The sequence below is a fragment of the Dipodomys merriami genome, unplaced genomic scaffold (genome assembly GCF_024711535.1).
Source record: "Dipodomys merriami isolate MVZ:Mamm:240054 unplaced genomic scaffold, mDipMer1.0.p SCAF_14, whole genome shotgun sequence".
NCBI classification, from domain to species: Eukaryota; Metazoa; Chordata; class Mammalia; order Rodentia; family Heteromyidae; genus Dipodomys; species Dipodomys merriami.
Genome location: NW_027202715.1, coordinates 6,030,693 through 6,048,759, shown reverse-complemented (window position 1 = coordinate 6,048,759; position 18,067 = coordinate 6,030,693). Strand labels below are relative to the sequence as shown.

General features: G+C 43.4%; 1 protein-coding gene across 31 annotated transcripts in view; it reads left to right on the top strand.

Annotated features, from left to right (window-relative positions):
- The window catches only part of Kcnma1 (potassium calcium-activated channel subfamily M alpha 1), a 701,247-nt gene that overhangs the window by 495,604 nt on the left and 187,576 nt on the right, over window positions 1–18,067 (top strand). For all 31 annotated transcript variants that reach the window (XR_011371533.1, XM_070020666.1, XM_070020665.1 and 28 more), the window contains 5 exons: window positions 2,680–2,790; window positions 5,088–5,193; window positions 6,884–6,966; window positions 10,132–10,201; window positions 16,851–17,006. Coding sequence is in view for 30 of the 31 variants with exons in the window: in XM_070020666.1 (XP_069876767.1) it covers window positions 2,680–2,790; window positions 5,088–5,193; window positions 6,884–6,966; window positions 10,132–10,201; window positions 16,851–17,006 (526 nt within the window). In the remaining variant the exon portion in view is untranslated. The remainder of the gene's footprint in view (window positions 1–2,679; window positions 2,791–5,087; window positions 5,194–6,883; window positions 6,967–10,131; window positions 10,202–16,850; window positions 17,007–18,067) is intronic.

The following is an 18,067-nucleotide window of genomic DNA, read 5'->3' as shown; positions in this document are numbered from 1 at the left end:
GGGGAACTCATCTCCTCCCCATCTACTTCACACTTATCTGTCTTAGGATGAATGATTTCGGAAGAGCAAGTGGGGTTGCTGGCAGACATTCATTCACTTCTTTGTGTGCTGGATAAGAAGAATGAATCTTCCAGCATTGTTCCAGACCTATCATGGACATGCACCCAGCTTTGAATAATAACTAGAAATATGTTAGTGTAGATCCTTGAACTTTTCAATGCCTGGTCCAGGAGGCTAGCTGGGCATCAGTAACCTCTCAAGTCTTCGTGCATTAGATAGGAATAAGTAGCTTTCTCAGGATCCTGCACATCCTTGGTAACAGAGGGAAAACCATGTCTGACTTACTTTCCTTCAAGCCATGTTGTCAACTGTGAGGACAGCTGTCAGTGGAATTCATGTTAACATTGTTGGAAGTCTGCAGGGAAAATGTCTTCAGGGAGTGACACCAGGCAGCTCCATTGTCATTTGTGGTCAAGTGATGAGAATTTCCACAAGCAACATGGTGAAGATTTGATATAATAGAAAATGTATACAAGCACTCCAGGGCTGGTGGCTCATACCTGCAATCGTAGGAGGATTGCTTGCCATTTTAGTCCAACTCAGATAGGATAGCTTGCAAGATTCCATCTCAGTGGAAAGAACTGAGATGTGGTTCTGCATGCCTGTCAGTCCAGCTACCACTGGGAAATTTTAAAAAAAAATAGGCAGTCATGGTCCAGGAACACACTTGAGAAGGAAGTAAGGCACTTTTTCAAAAATAACCAGCACAAAATGGGCTGGAGACATAACCCAGTGGTAGAGCACCTGCCTACCGAATGTAAGACTTTGTGTTCAAGCCCCAGTATCACCAAAAATACTTATCTAATCTAAGTGTTGAGATTATATCACATTCCTCTGATGAAACAGTGTATTCTATAGTCTTCTAATAAGGGAGAAGTCAATGATGTAGGCTTTAGGTGTGAAGTTTGGATAAGTAGCCAGGGAACCTTTGCTAATGTAGCAGATGCAGGCTAAGAGCAAAGTGACCAGGTTATGATATCTTTATGACATCTTTTGTGGAGTATCCCATTTATGGCCACTGCTTCCTTCGCCTTTGTGGCCATCTCTTTCCTGATCATTAAGTGCACCACTATAACAATAACAGTTCATAATGGTGATGTTAACTACCTCATGCATATTATTGATTTGCTCTTTATTCTGTACCCTCTCTCTCTCACCAATGAGTTTACTGCATTATTTTCACGTACTCAGTCAGGCACCAAATTACCTACCATGAAAGGGAAGACTCTTGTAATGGCATCTCATGGGATATCACCTAAGCCATCATCACTGCCACTATCAGCTGCCTCCAGCCAATGAGCGTTGTGCACAGAGCAATTATGAAGTGCAAGGGATCTGGCCCTTCTAGGTCTTAATTAGAAAATGGCTTCACTCTACAAAATCGGCTCCGGTTGCGAAGTAGAGCTAGAAATCCACCCTGTGTCACTACAGACTTGAGGGGCCTAAGGAGATGAGTTAAGCCTCTTGCTCTATACAGTGACTTTTGTTAGAAAGCTAGTGTCGTTGCTAACTCCATAGCTAAATCTCCGCTTTTGTCTCAGAGGGAATTCTTGCATCCAACTGCTTTCTCCTAATTGGGCATCAGGAGGCAAATATAAATGGGCACAGGACAGCCTGGTACTGAGTTCACTTTAGTTCAGGAGGAAAAGGATGGTAAAGGAACTATTCATCTCAATAGTTCTGGACAAGAGGGTCATCTCCCCTGGAGACAGAAGTCTGCACCGTCCCAGAACAAAGCTAGCATTTCCAGCCTCGTGTCTTCCTAGCTTCTTCCTGTGTCTCAGGGGATCTGTTTAGCTCTCAAGGAAAATCCCAAGCACCCTCATTCAGTAGCCTCTGGAGCCAACTCAACCAGCAGCACCATCTCTGATTCTGTAGGCATCCCATACCCATTTAGCCCTGAATAATGCTCACTTACTGTAAAGTGTTACATGGCCCCATTGTCAGAGAAGTTATGGTGGAAAAATGCAAAAATTTCCTTTTTACTGCTTATGGCCAGCCGAGCCTATAACTTGTCAAGCTGCACATTAGCTACCCTGATAAAAGCCCGCTTTCTTACACACAAAATCATCGTTTCAGCAAGATTTGTTATCTCATTACCTGATAAGCTCTATGTCATAAACCAAGACTCATACAGTAAATCTCCCAGGAGGACGCTTTGTGGGCAGAAAGGGAGAGATATGAATCTGAAAGGGACTTGATAATGCAGCATTTAAGCGGCAAGCATAATGTCACTTATTGTTAAACGCATAAAACCACTTGGCCAAATGGTTGGGCTTTTAATAGGATTGTGTGTGTGTGTGTGTGTGTGTGTGTGTGTGTGTGTGTGTGTGTGCGCGCGCGCACGCGCGTGTGTGTACATGCGCTCGAACCATCAGGTGAGCAGCCATATGCTTTTTTTCTGTCTGGGAGTCTCTGAGCACCTGCTAGCACTGCTGCTTTGCCTCACAGCCCTCCAGGGACAGGCACTGGGAGCTTTTGTTGAAGTGGAGGGAGGAGATGGAGCCCGCCCCCCCACTGCCACCCACAGCTGCCTGCTTCTTCTGCCTTGCTGGAGATGGGGGTGTGAGGGTGACTTCTGTGGGGCTCAGCTTGATCTCACTGGTATCTCCTGTTCAGGCACATTGTGGTCTGTGGACACATTACTCTGGAGAGCGTTTCCAACTTCCTGAAGGACTTCCTGCACAAGGACCGGGATGACGTCAATGTGGAGATCGTCTTTCTCCACAAGTAAGAGTCTGCTGCCATGAGCAGACTGTGCATCCAACTACACACTCCCTGCCTGAGCACCCACAGCCATGGTGATGGGAGTGGTTAGGGACAGGGGGCAGAGATGGATCAGCCAAGAGCCCTGTTGGGCCTGGAGAATGTTACTCAATCAGTGGGAGGGGAATCATTACACACAGGTAGGTCCCCTGGTGAACCGCAGAGCCTGCCTCCATGCAGGTGGTTCTGGGACCACATCTGAGCTTCTCTCAGGAAGAAATCACAATGGGGTTCACTCTGGCTCCAACCTAGCATTCCAACCTAAGCAATGTGGCCCAGATGTATGTGTGTTCACCAGTGCAGAATAGTAGTCTGATGATGTGGAAGCAAAGGAGTGACCAAGCAAGACAGCTGCAGAGGAGGAAGTGGGGGATTAGGTCGTCACACTGCTGTTTCCGAGAGGCTCCGCCTGCACCCCTCTCCAGCACTGCACGCGGGCAGTCTCTAGAATCATCCACAGACAGAGTCAGGTGCATCCTTCAGTCTGAATCTTGCCTCAATCCATTGCCGGAGGATCAAGTTACTGCATTTTCTCTGTGCCTCCCCTTGCATACCCATAAATCAAGGAGATAAAAATGCCCCCTCCTTGGACTGTTGTGAGAGTGTAATGAAACGATCCACATATGGCAGGGAGGGCCCCATGGAGGTGAATACTGTCATAAAAGGGAAGATGGGTTAAGAGTGCTCAGTCAGTCAGGAGGTGGGTGTCACATGCATTGTGTGGGGAAAAGAGTGGGAGACCTTCTCTCTATGCAACATGATGGATCCCGCTGTAGTTGATCCTCTTTTGGGGGACCCAGGATTGAAGAAGATTTGGGGCCTCTATTATGCTGGCATGAGCAGTACCACAACTGTCTTCTTTGCTGGAGATGACGCTAAATAAAGCCATTCCTGGAACATTGTCAAGGGGCCAGCATAAAACACCTATGTTAGTGTTGGTTTGATAGGGTGTTGACCACCCTAAGACTCAGTCTTCCTCTGGAAGCCCCCAAGGTTAAAATACCACAAGCTCTCCATTCCAGGGCGTATATGTTTTTCTTTGGCATTTGTTCACAGACTGGCACACTTCTGACCTGCCACTGTGTTCTTCACCATATTCTGGACAGGTAGATTCAGCCCAGGCAACACAGGTGCAGGAACCCACAGGCTTTATTCAGTGCTTAGCTGCTGCTGACCAACTATGGGTGGGGCCAGTGCTCTGTGGAGGGAATGTTCTAGAGATATGTAAAACCTATAAGTTCTGCCTTCATCCTGCTGAACGTTTCAACATGAGTACAGAGGCCACAAGAAGAGAATAGCATTGATCTTCTATTGAATAGTTAGTGAATGCTGAAGTCGGTTTAATCAAGTGACAGAACTCCAGCAGACATCTCTCTCAAAGACAGACCAGTGCTGCCCAAATTAACACAGGGATTGAAAGGATTGGTTGCTATTTGCACAGATAGCTGATCTTCACTACTGTTTAAATGGAGTGTAATAATTTGGCTTCTAATGCTTTAATTATTAAGATTCATCTTTGTGTCCCTAAGACTCTTACCAGTGTCACACTTATAATAGTTGGTCCAATTAATCAACCTCTCAAAGCTCTGGGTAAATAGAATACCTTCCCATTGGGTTGTTATGAGGTGTAAATAAGTTAATAGTTGTCAAGGGTGTTGAATGCTGTCTACATATAAGAGACACTCATAAAAGTTATCAGTGACTACAACACATGATTGGGAAGTGATGCTGTAGTGTAGTTGTTGGCACATCAAAGTTGTAACTGAATATCCTCTCGGGGTGCCCAGTCCCATCTCTGTAGATGGCATGTGATTCTCATCTCTGCAGAATTAGTAAAGTCTACTCACATTTAAGGAGGGCGGTCTGCTTTTCTGAGATTGCTGATTCCAGTTTTAGTTTCATCCAGAAAACTTCCCACAGGCACACTCAGAAATAATGCCTAGTGTGGCATCTTCTTGATATCCCAATCAAGTTGACACAAAATTATACATCACAGTGATGCCACAGCGTTAGCTCCTCCAGTAAAAACAGACAGAAGACATGGGCAATATTCCTGTACCTTCCATTGGCCCCTGCCTTGGTAAAGACCACAAACCTTGTGATTTCACCTCTACTAGATGTGTTTTTTAGTTAAAGCCCATCTATTTGAAGGACAAGAACTTTTACCACATCATCCTGTGGAGATTGGAGAAAAGAGAGGCATGGAGGCTGAACTCCTGAGTCTGTTATCTTCATGGCTGTTTCTTTTTCTCCCCGTGTAGCATCTCCCCTAACCTGGAACTCGAGGCTCTGTTCAAACGACATTTTACTCAGGTGGAGTTTTATCAGGGTTCAGTCCTCAATCCACACGATCTTGCAAGAGTCAAGGTAAGAAGGAGGAGAACTGGAGGTTGGGGAGTGGGACTCTGCATTCAGGGGACATAACTTTCAGGATGGCCAAAAGCAATCTCCTGAACCTCTCACAAGATGACTCACATACCACCAGCTTTGACGTCACCCTTCTACTGTGCCCAGGACTTTGCTTTGCTGGTACATGCCAGGCCACCTAGAAACATTCCAGTTAGATTACTCTTCACCTAAAGCTGATTTTGCTGGTTCCTGGACCTACCTAAGAGTCTTAATACAACATAGTAATCAATCAGTTCCCATCTTGAATATTGAGTTCGACTCAATATAGCTCCAACATTCATTCATCACATCTGAAAGAAAAATTCGAGTAAAGGAAAAAAAAATCTTACGAAGCCATAGAACTTAGACTTTGAACTTATTTTCTTCACTGAAGACTCAAGGTGCAACACTTAAGTTGTAGGTACCTGGCATCACTTGGTAATAAGCTAATTGTTTTTCCCCAGAACCTACTCAATTAGCATCTTCTTCCAAAGTATCCCCAAAGCTTAGAAGGGACAGGGACATGGTGGCAAAATGGAATCTATTACTTTATGTCTTTCACATAGATTTTGTAAGCTTACTCAATATCCACATGCCAGTGGGAATTCATTAATATGGCTGAAGCCACTGAAATTTAAATGCTAACTGTGGTCACCACATACTTCTATAAATACCATAATTGACAAGCATACATAATCCAAGAGGATCTGCATAAATTCTTTGCATTACTAAGGAAATCTACAGACAAGTTATGACATACCATGGAGGCACCATGCCCTCCCACCCATGCAGGAGTGGTCTAGTAAGTACAACATACCAAGGAGACAGATTGCAGACCCGGGACACCATGAGAATTCTCATGCTTATTTAGACCACTTAATCTTAATATTATCCAGACATGACCCAAGTTATGGTTAATGTGAAATCTTAGAAGAACAGAGAAAAGAGGGCTTTTTTTTTTGGTTCGTGGACCTAATTTAATGCAAACAGTTATTACCCTATCAGATTCATGGGCCCCTCTAGGGTATAAACTCCTCTTGGTTCATGTTTAGATATGTCAGTAGGTTGAATTTTGAGTTCATCTGTAACATACCGTTACATATATGTAGGTCTGCTGTCTTTTGGATATCTGAATACTAAACAACACAGAGTTGTTACCCACTCTAGAACTCTAGTCTCTTCTTAGCCCATCGATGATGGCAGTGTAAAATAAAAAGGGCTTAGGTGAATTCTTTGATGGCTAAATTTCTGAATCCCCAACTACTCAGTTAATTTGCTAATATGAGGGAAGTGACCTAGCCAACCAACATCCATTTTCTGGCTAGAAACTTAGTTTGATGGCACAGATGATTGAGAAATGAGGTGAGGAGGGAATTAAAAGGCTTAATGAATTGCATTTAAGGAACCTGGTAGTCCCCATGTAAGTGGCTATGCCAAAGTCTAATTGCCAGCAACAATAAGATGAAATGTTTATCCCTTAATGAGAACCTGTGGCCTGTACTTTTCACAAAACTGTAATCGTTTAGAATTTTTTCTTTTTCTTTTCTTGCACAAAACACCATGTTCTCTAAGAGCTGACAATGGGCGTGGGGGGTACAATTGAGTGTGGCTTCTTATATGCTTGTGTTCTGTGATTTTTGTTTTGTTTTGTTTTCTTTTGGTGTCTCAGATAGAGTCAGCAGATGCGTGCCTGATCCTTGCCAATAAGTACTGCGCTGACCCAGATGCTGAGGATGCCTCCAACATCATGAGGTAGCTCTGGGGTTTTGGATGGGGAGGACCCGAGTCTCAGCCCTCTGTGTCCCACTTACAGCCCTTTGGGATGTGCATAGGAAGATCACTAGCTTTGTGGGACCATTTTTCCCCCATCAGCTGCTCCACCATTGGTGCCCTCAAGATGTTTTCAGTTGCTATCACTAGGGGGCAGTCCTGCTGGTTTCTGGAGGAAGAGGAGCAGCTAAACATGCAAAGGGCAGGTACTACATAGAAAAGTATCTGGCCCAGAATTTCAACAGTGTTAGAGCAAACCTAATGTTTACAGGAGGTTGATTAGTATCACCCCCAAAGAGATGATTGACCCTCCGTGTGTTTTAACCCATTTCCCCAAATGAGTGTTGTTCATTGAAAACATTTTCAGTGATTTTATTAACAAGGAACCTCAGAGACCTTGTACTATAGAGCGTTTCTTAAGCCTTTTTGGCTACAAACACCTACCTGTGTTTCTTTAGAGGTATAATCTCCTGTGGGAGGACCCTCTGTAAAACATCTCCCAGAGCCTTTTCAAGACATGGCTAGCTCTTTCCTCTCTATCTTTAATCGTGACTCCAATTCTAACACCATACTCTTTTCTCATTCCAGAAAAGCATCCATTCAATGGTTGTTCTTTCCACAAACCTATCTATAGTCACATCCCATGACTCTGAAATACCTTAAAAAGTCAAGATGCTTTGCTTTTTTGGAATGTGTCTCTTATCTTTTTTGGAATTGAGGAATAGCTGTTTGAGCAGGGTTAAAGAGACTCTTCTGGAGATGGGAGGAGCTAGAAGGCATTTCACTCATGCTGTGTTCCTAGCCACTTGTGCTTAATTGCCAACAGCCACCCTTTGATCCACTCAAAGTTCCCCCTCTCCTGAAGTTTACTTCACTGTGTGTCCTAGATATCTACCTAAAGATGAAGGTTGGGAAGTTTCCCAAGTGTCATTGTAACATTCCTATCTCCTTTGTTTCTGTTTTAAAGCAATGGCCCCAGGTGACATGATCTTTCTTATCAGTGATGCAGAGAAATTCTACTGGTGCATTTGGGATGAGCATCTTCCCTCTGGTCCTTGTGTCTGGCAGACAAGATCTGAAACAACCTTTACTTTTCTTTATTATAGAGTTAAAGCAGTGTTTTAAGGAAGTCAGTGCATGAACTCTTACAAGGCTTGGGCTTGTGGGACTATAAAGTGGAGTGAGAACTCACTTCTGACCTGGCCCGCCTATAACTCAGCACAGCTGGAATGTGACTACACTGGCCAAGTTCAGAGTGTCATTGATCCCTTTTTAAAATAAGTAGTATTTCCATACTTTGACTTATTTTTTTCCTTGTTGTTTGCCACCATTTGAAGTAATGTAAAAAGAAGTCTTTAAGGGACCAGGCTTCCTTAGCTTTGCAATTTCAAACAAAATAAGCAAACAAACAAAAACCCAGAAAATGAAGCTCATGATTTTGACCTCACAGAGAAGTTGATGATGATGGTTAATAATAAGAATAATGAAAGAAATAACAGCTTTGAACCCTGAATTATAATAGGGTTAATATAAACACAAATAAGTAGGAGAGTGAGTCACAGAATACCAAGGTGTAGCGATTATCCTTTATAGGTAGTATCAGAAATATATTGAAGCCATTTAACTAGAACTAGAACTAAGGCCTAAAATGCAGTCCAGGGTTAGAAATAGATTCTCTTTTTTTTTCTCTTATTTGTATATTCTCCCTTTCTCCTGAGCTTAATGAGGCCCAATCTGCCCCTTTTGAGATTAGATGTCAAAGAGCCAAGAGCTAAGGCAGCAAAGTGGCTGATGCTGTGAGTTGTACTGAGAGGTTGACAGAGGTTCAAAGTCTGTAAGTTATAAGCAGAGCCCAACACAACACTTTTTCAAAAACAAAATGAAATCCTTCAAGTGCAAAAGCCCAGAGTAGATTTGTACAGGGAAGGGCCCTTTCTTGATCCACTTCTTAAATTCACAAGTGACAGCTTTTCTGAGAAAGCTGTTTCTGGACTGCTATCTTCTCCATCTTTATATAGAAGGGGGCAAAGTGGTGGACCATGCTTGATAGGAATTTTGTGGGGGCAGTTGGGATAAATACACTTTTCGAAAAAAATTGGCTTAGGAGGTGGGCCTTTCTGTGGAATTCCATTCTTTAGCCTTCCTTGTCACAGAAGGAAATGTACAATGTCACCTCTGACAGGGTCGGTAATAACAAAAACCATAACTTACAAGTGGAGAGAGCTTTTAATGATTTCAAAGCATTTTCACATCTGGTCCCCCATTTGCTCCTCATACCAAACTTGTGAAGTAAATAAAGCAGGTACCATTGCCTGCCCCATGTCCAGATGAGGAAGAAGGAACAGAGAGCCCAGGGATTTCCCGAAGGTCACTGGTTCATTAACACAATAGCTGGAGTGGGGGCCAGGTGTTTCCATTCATCTTCTCCACATACTTCCCCTTTCAGCCCTGTGACTGACAGCAAGAGGACTCCTGGTGAGGAGTGGACTTAGGGTAGCTGTTGCCCAGAATGGACTGAGGGCAATGGCTGGGAATTATTCACAAGATTATGACTTCTGCAAGACACTGGCACTGTGTCTCACCAACACTTGAGTCATTCTTTAACTGTGGAAAGCTGAGTCTTTCCAAATTATATTTTCAAAGTGAGGGTAGATGAGTGTGTGACAATTGGAACTGTTTGCTGGGAGGCTTATTTATTTTATCATTGTTGTCTCCAAGTTGTTAACTTGTAGAATGGGACTCATAGCAGATAGTTTGGAAGCTGGTTCCTGAGGTTTGGGACATGGGGCAGGCACCTCTGCAGACCCCAGGATTGGAGCTTGCTTGGTAAAGGCAGTGATTCTGCTACAGACTTCCCACCTTCAGTCTACACAGATGGAGAGCCCATCATCCAGGCACCACAGGGCCCCTTGTGCTTTATAACACCCAGGGCATACACTACTGTCTTGTGATTTCTTTTAAGCATTATCAAAAGGCACAGTAGTAGTTACTCAGCTAACTTGCAGCAGTGGTTGCAGTCACTGTGGATGGTCCTGGCTGCTAGCCCTCTCTGTGTTCCATTTAAAGATTAATCAAGTGAATCCTCTTTGGGACTCACTCTGTCGGTAAGGAGAGGCTGCTCCAACTCTACTTTTCTCTTTTTTTCAGAGTGATCTCCATAAAGAACTACCATCCGAAGATCAGAATCATCACTCAGATGCTGCAGTATCACAACAAGGTAGGATGGTGGATTGTTATTCTAACACCAGTCTCTTCTCCTTTACACACACACACACACACACACACACACACACACACACACACACACACACACACACACACACACACACACATACCACACCAGTGTTGAGCAAAGGCCTGGTGAAGACATAATGGTTAAAAAAAATTCTCCCTGGGCCAAGTAACTTGTTTGCAATGGACCCCTGCGAGAAAAAACCTTCATACTGTTCATTCATTTTGGAAGCAACTGAACGCCTTGGTTCAAATGTTGATATATTCTTAGATTACATCCATACCTACATTCAAAAAACTTTCATTTCTATGTGTGGCAGTCATTTCACCAAATAATACTTAGTGAATATTTACAGTACGAGGAGCACCTACCTGACCCCCCCCACATGGCTAGCAGTGAAGCAAAAGTCTTTATTTTATGACTCAGAGACTCAGCAGGTAAGGTAGAGAGTGCTCCAGGCAAGTGTTGGGGCCTAGCTATGAGACCAGGTGAACTTGAAGTAGTGAAATGCAAGCCAAGTGATGAAAGCGGAACTTGATGTTTTCAAATTTGAAATGAGACTTTGAAGAGTTGAACTCAGGAACAGAGGTAGCTGTCCAAAGATTAAACACAGAGGAATAATCATAATATTAGAGCCAACAATGGAGGTTGAGTGGAAGGAAGCACACCTCAGAGTGTATGTTATCTTCCTGTGACTGCTACTCAGTGAGCCAGTTGAATGTCCCTCATCCAAAGACAGTGTTCCTTTGCTCAGTCTGTCAGCAAGCTCCCTGGAAAACAGCTTTGGGGGAGGAAAGGTGGGGCCTTGCTCTATTTGATATGGTACCAGTTATCTCCTTAATGAAGCTTAGAAGCTGAAGGCTGCTCCGGTACCTGGGGCCAGGTGTCCTGTCTGAACAGAATAACTCCCTGCTGGGTTATGAGTGAGAACATGCCTCATCTCATAGGCCATATCACCTAAGAAATAGGCAGTCAGGTGACCCAGAAAAAACTCCATTCTGCCAAATGCACCAGCACCATGCCGTTATTTCTTAATTGCTGGCAAGTGCTGGCCCATTTTGCTGTGTGGAAGCCCATCAGAGGCCATCATTGAGTGGAGCCTGCTGTCGGCAACTGGCCCACTGCTTGAAACTGGTGCCCAGTGCCCACCATTGCCCAACCCTCAGCAGGTGGCTCCACTGCAGAGCATGTGCTTCTCCAGCCAGTGGGTTTGATGGTGGGCACCCAAGGTCATAATTCCCTTGTTTGTCTATGGAATACTGGAGAGATAAAGCAAGGATATTGGTAACTTGCAGGTGTCAATCTGGAGAAGGGTTTTGACCGCAGTCCCTGTGGGAGGAGGTGAATTTTATTAGCCAAACTATGGCTGGTGACAGCTCCTGCCTCAAGGAACACTCCTTCTTTCATTTGTTATTTGAAATTTCAGTTAGAGTAGGAGTGCTTTAAGCTGTTGTTTAGCTTTTTGTCTGGATTTAGACTGAATAGGAAAAATTAATGTTGTATGTTTAGAAAGGGATGTCAGTTCCTTTTTTTCTCTTTCCAGTGGGGCTGATGTAGCATCTTCAAGAAATTAACAATGGTTTTCAGCTATGTAGTTCCTGTCAAACTCCAAGCAGCTCAACTCGCCTAAAGGTCCAGATGGTACCTGGTCACTAATCACATGAACACAGCATCCGGAAAGTCTTGGCTGGCCCTCTGCATTGTAGATTTTTTTTTTCAGAAATGAAAAAGACATCAACAGACCTATGATTATTTGCTTAAAACACATCTTGTTTAGAACCATCCCAGACTATTTGGGTTTGGGGGTCAGGCAAAAATCAGATGCAGAATGCTATAAGATTAGTAAGGACACAGGATAATTTTGACATAAAGGTGTTCCCCTCTATTATTTTGTCCCTCCATTTTAGAGCAGGAATGAAAAGCCCACCTGTTGTTATATGTCATGTCCTTCCTTGTAGAGTTACAAGAGGACAGTGCTTCACTCTGTGTCACAGCTTTGCTCTGTTTCCTTATAATCTCTACCTCCCTTTTCTCCAAGGTTTTCATCCTCTTTTCTTCCAATATCTTTTCATTTCTCTCTTGACACCTTCTCTGCATCCATCCATCCATATAGATGTCCATAGATCTATACACATTTAAACTTGCTTAAATGGACAAAATGTGTGTGTGTGTGTGTGTGTGTGTGTGTGTGTGTGTGTGTGTGTGTGCATGCGTGAAACATTATGTTTCTAGGAACACATTCCAAAAGGCAGTTGATCCCATAATTGGACACAAAGCTTGAAACAGAAACAATGTCAATCTCCTATGATCTAATGGTGGTTGATATTTTAGATCCTAGGAGGATATAGGCAAAATGCCTCCTTGCTTTCCATTAAAACTACTCCTGAAACTTTCATCATAGTAATTTATGTCCTATTTTATGGTTTTAAAAGAGCTTTGACATTGGAGATCTAATTTAGTTCTTGTTGGGCCATCTGTGCATTTTAGCATTCTTCTAGTGCAACTTCAGACCATAGGTCTGACATGGACAGAGCAACTCTGATGAATACAGAAACCTGTCACTTGGCAGTTAGGGAGCTAGGACACAATAGCCAATTGCCATCTCTTGAAATGGGGTCAAAGCCCCTTAAACCAAACTGTAGTTCTTAAGAGACAAGGTGTGGTGTTCTCCAAAGCAAATCTCTCTAGTATTCTACATTTTATGGACAGAAGCAATTGCAGTCTGGGCATCTCTGAAAAGACAAAAGAAATGCTAATTGGAGTGAAATGCTTTGGAACTCTTCAGCAAAGAACAGTTAGTGACATCTTAGAAAAGTGTCACTCCTAATGGTCTACCAATGAATGGATTTCTTTTCCCTTCAGATTGGAGCAAAAGAGGACTTGGAAACTAAAGTGACATTTTTCTCTAACTTGGAAGCCAAGTCCCAACTAATTGTCCAGTGCAATATAAGATCTTTGAGGTTTCTACCCACAAGGTGGGCAGTAGTTGTGCTAGTCAGTTGTAGTCACCACTACCTGAGATAATCAACTTATGAGACAAAGAAGTTCCTTTTGCTTACATGTTGGAAGTTTTAGTCCAAGATTAATTGGCACTGCTCCTCAGCCCTAAGTGGTACATCATGGTGGGAGAGTATAGTGGAACAAAATTGCTTAGCTCAGAGCAAAAATTAGGAGAGAAAAGGCTGGCCTTCCAGCTATCCCCTTCAGGGCACACCCCCAGTGACCTCAGGAGTGCCTGGTGGCCTCACCCCTGAGAGGTTGCATCATCCTCAATAGCAGCAGCCTACAGATCAAACTTTGATTACATGGTCTTTAAGGGACCATTTAAAGATTTTAATGACAGCAGTGTTTTTCCTCTTGAGTGGCCTTCTTTATTCCTCCCGGTACGTCCCCAAGGTTGTGTAAGTGTCAAGAGGTGAGGCTGGACTTCATACCTGTTGGTTTCTCCTTGAGATGATGGGTGATCCAGTAGCAGAAATGGAGGGTGGTCCTGTTTGCAGGGACCTACTCTTTGTCTCCTTCAAGTTAGAGAAGAAGTGTCTCCAGACTTCTTTGTGGTGATGTTGGCATTTCTCACCATCCCCAACTTCCTTCAAGCTTAAGAGGACAAAGTTGCCAGAAGTTAAAAAAAAAAGTGTTTGAGTTAGTGGGTCAGCCTTTAGTATATCCGCCTCACTTTCTGCCCCATGATTGGAGCAAATATGATGGCTAAGAGAAAAGGCCATAGAAGCCTGAAGCACGCATGAGTTTCATGTGTAATAACATGAAAAAAAATATGCCTAAAGAACTCCTACCAGATGGAGCCCTTGTGAGGGACCCACGGCTGAAATGCCTGAGCTTCATACCCTGGATGGCAGAGAGGGATTTCACAAGCTACCTGGCAAAACTTTTCCTTGTTTGTTGCAAGGCAGCATGAAGGTGATGTGGTATCTCTCCAGATTTCCTGTCCCACATATGTTCATGATTTGAGTGAAAACTTTTCCTCGTTCTTCTGAGATGATGTTGCTACACATGAGATCTTTCTTCCCATCAATTAATGTTTTCTATCATAAGGCCAGGAAAGTAAAGGCAAGACGTTGCCTTCTTAAGCCAGTGAAGAGTTGGGGAAGAAATGGGAGGAAGAGTAGGGTGAGTTGTCCTGATTGAGGGTAGGTGCTTGCCTCTGTAGGAATCACCACCTGCTCTGGCCCCCACACAGGCCTGAGTTAGCTGTATTCTTACCAGGGGGCATGCAGCCATCTTTTTGAGGAGTAACCATGGCTTCCTTAGGACTCATAGGATTGTCCCAGAAGTAGATGTGGCAAGAAGGGATTTCATAGCAGTGGTGTTTCTACATGAAGAGCATGGAACCCTTGGGCTTGCTCTGCATTTCTGCAATGTAGTCTTTCACTCTACTGATATAACTCACCCAGTTGCCCTGAATGTAAAGGAAAGCCTCCTTCAGAATCCCTCATTTGCTGATTTGTAGAGAGAAGTCATTTCAGAGGTATAGAATCTTGGTTCAAGCAGGGACTCTGGGGTTCAGCATCCTATGCAAATTAGGACATTTTTTCTGCAACAAGTTGGGGCAGTAATACTTTTAAAGGATGAAGATCTTGTAGCTTTTGAGGCAGCCCTCTCCATTTATTAAAAAAATACATCCTATGAAAGCCCTTTTATCAAGTAAGCCAAATGCCTGCTCTTTTGAATCAGTGAATCTGATTTCTGGCCACCAGAACAAAGCTAATCTGGCCCAGCAGTACCTGAGGTATTCAGATAGAATTGTCCTGCCACTGTGAGGATGAGTGGCCCTTCTGTAGATGAGACAATTCTGGCTCTCTTGATTGTTCCTCAGAAGCTCTATGCCAGAACAGTCACCTCCTCTTGTCTCTGTCCTTTTCTTTTGGAAGTTGTTTGACTCATCATCTTCCCTCTTTAAATCTGATGGCTAAAACTGGAATTTGTCTGACCTGTTCACACACAATGAAACACTAATTTCTCTTGCTCTAGAGACAGTTTCTAACATGCAAACATTAGCTTTCTCTGTAATGTGTCACATGGATTCTATTTGAGGGTTTAGTTAGCCACATACTCTTATTTTCTCTCTCCCTCTCTCTGTGAATGTGTATTTGTTTTGTGTCTTCTGCCAAGTTAGATGTTCTCATTTCAAATTAATATAATTGATTAATATGAACCTAAATGCTAGACTTTTTTTTTGCTTTTTCACTAAATTTTTGTCCAAGTCCAGATAATTTTTTTGAATTTAGACTTCATTATTTCAGTGTATTATCTATGACTCTCCACTTAAAAGTAATTGTATCAGTTTACATCTGGGTCCATGTCTTGGGATCTGACTTAACTGTTTAAAAAGACCAGTCTGTCTGCTACAGATTGTAAGATGTATAGGATGGATTTCTTTTGATAATTTAGATTAGGGTTTCTTATAATTGTGCCTCCCTCTCCCAAACCAGAAGCACCAGCCTCCTCACTGCATTACCTTGATGCCTCTGTGAACAAAATACCTAACAGAATAACTTAAAAGAGAGAAAATTAGCTGGGTGCTAGTGGCTCACATTTGCAATCTTACCTACTCAGCTCAGGATGCTGAGATCTGTGGATCACAGTTCAAAGCCAACCAGGGCAAGAAAGTGTATGAGACTCTTATCTCCAATTAAACACCAAAGACCTGAAAGTACAACTATGGCTAAAGTGGTAAAGCACTAGCCTTGAACAAAAGAAGCTCAGGTACAGAGCCCAGCCCAGGCCCTGAGGTAAAGTGTCAGGACTGGCACACACACACACTCTCACAGAGGGAAAGATTCATTTTGACTCACAGTTTGAGAGGTGTCAGTCTGTCACTGTAGGAAGGGTATGGCAGAGGCAGAGCAGTTCACATTGTGGCCGCTGGGATTGAGAGAGAGGAATACAGAGCAAGGTTAGAGCTTAATAGAGGACATGCCTCCATGGACAGACTTTATCTGACTAGGACCCCCTTCCTACAATAAATCGCTTCATTCAGTCAGAGCCCTCATGTTCTAATTATCTCTTAAAATACCCTCTCAGACCACCTGAGAAGTGGGTTTTACTTAATCTTCTAGGTGTTTCCTAATCAAGGTGACTATGAAGATGATCACACATAGAACAATGACTAATTCTTTAGCTCTCCTTATATCTTCAGAATGAGAAATCTGCAGTTTTATAAACTCTGCAGGTGATTCTGATGTGTACTCAGATTTTGGAGTCACTGAACCAGAGTACTGGGGAGGCAGGCAAGGAAGAAATCAAGGACACACAGGCTGCTGGCAGTCCTGGCCTATTTGAGGAGCCAATTTATGAACGAGCTAGCCAGACCTCCTAGTGGTAGTGTGAGTTGATGTGTCTACCACCAGAGCAAACCCCTCTAGGCCATTATATTTGGCTAATTGACAAACGTGGGAGGGCTAAGGTTTAGTGGTGCAGAGGCATTGTTGCAAAGAGACTGTGGTCTGCTGAACAGAGGTATAGAACAAAACACTAAGCACCAGATACAAGCAAGGGAAAGAAAGGAAAGGTCTGAGTGACCCTCCCTACCTGGGTAATTGTATTTCCAAGAAGAGATTTGAAGCAATCAAGCATGTAACAAAGCAAGGTCTCATACCTGTGTTTGTTTCCACAGGCCCATCTGCTAAACATCCCGAGCTGGAATTGGAAAGAGGGCGATGATGCAATATGCCTTGCAGAGCTCAAGTTGGGTTTCATAGCCCAGAGCTGCCTGGCTCAAGGCCTCTCCACGATGCTCGCCAACCTCTTCTCCATGAGGTCATTCATAAAGGTAACGTCCTGTCTTATTAGAACACATTAGCCCAGGATTCCATTTGTCCTGGGGTTGAGTAGAGCGCAGCTTAAACTCAAAACAGATAGACAGGCTTTAACTACTTTGGTTAAGGAGAAATTCCTTGTTAGGGGTTTGGGCATGAGGCCAGCTCTTTTCAAAATTATGTTTTTATTTTTATTTGGCACATCCACGGCCATTAAATGATTGTTCAAAGCACAATCCTCTCTCCTTTTTTTTTAGATAAACCACATGTTTATCTATCAACAAAGCCTCCGCTGTTAAAACAAAAATATGATTTATATACATTCCATATGGCACCAGAGTGCCTAAAGAAAAGAATTATCATTTTGCTCTTTTATATCAAGTGGCGGGTGGACCTCTCACTGTGTGGATAAATGCAGACCATGTGTTTGTGCTGAAGCCCAAACCCCAACAACATAATTCATTTATTTATTTCTGCACAATCAAGGAGGCCAGCAAGGCTGACATGCCATGGCTATTTAAATGGAGAGCGAAACAATGAGGGGAGTCGTTTACCCCTTGAGGCCTAGCAGTCTGGATGCATTCATCTCCTTCTCAGAGCTTTCTGGACAGCCACTCTCCAGCCTTCAAAGTAGCCCCTGCCTGGCGGACCAACTCGGGCCCAGAGAGAATACACCAATTGTGTCCTCACAGGCCAGAAGAATCTGATCAGGAGTAGGATCCAGAACACTGTACTGAGGATTCAGCCTCTCCTGCTAAGAAGGCTTCTGGAGCGTGAAAGTCACTCCGTTCCTTGTCCTTAGCTTGCTCTTCGCTTAGGCAAACTAAAACGCCAATATGGTCAACCCTGCCAACTTTGGGACTGTCTTATTTATTAGCACTGGTGGCAATTGACTCCAGATCTGGGTTTACGTCTTCCTTCCTGTTCTGGAAGCAGTAGTATTAGGAGTGGTCAAAGTGGGAAATTAATAAACCAGCCGGGGAGGTCCCTGCAAAAAGGGTCAGAAAGTCTGAAATTAAAAGTTGGAGACTTCTAGCCTTTTGCCGTCATGGCTGCTATATCCACTGCCAGAAAG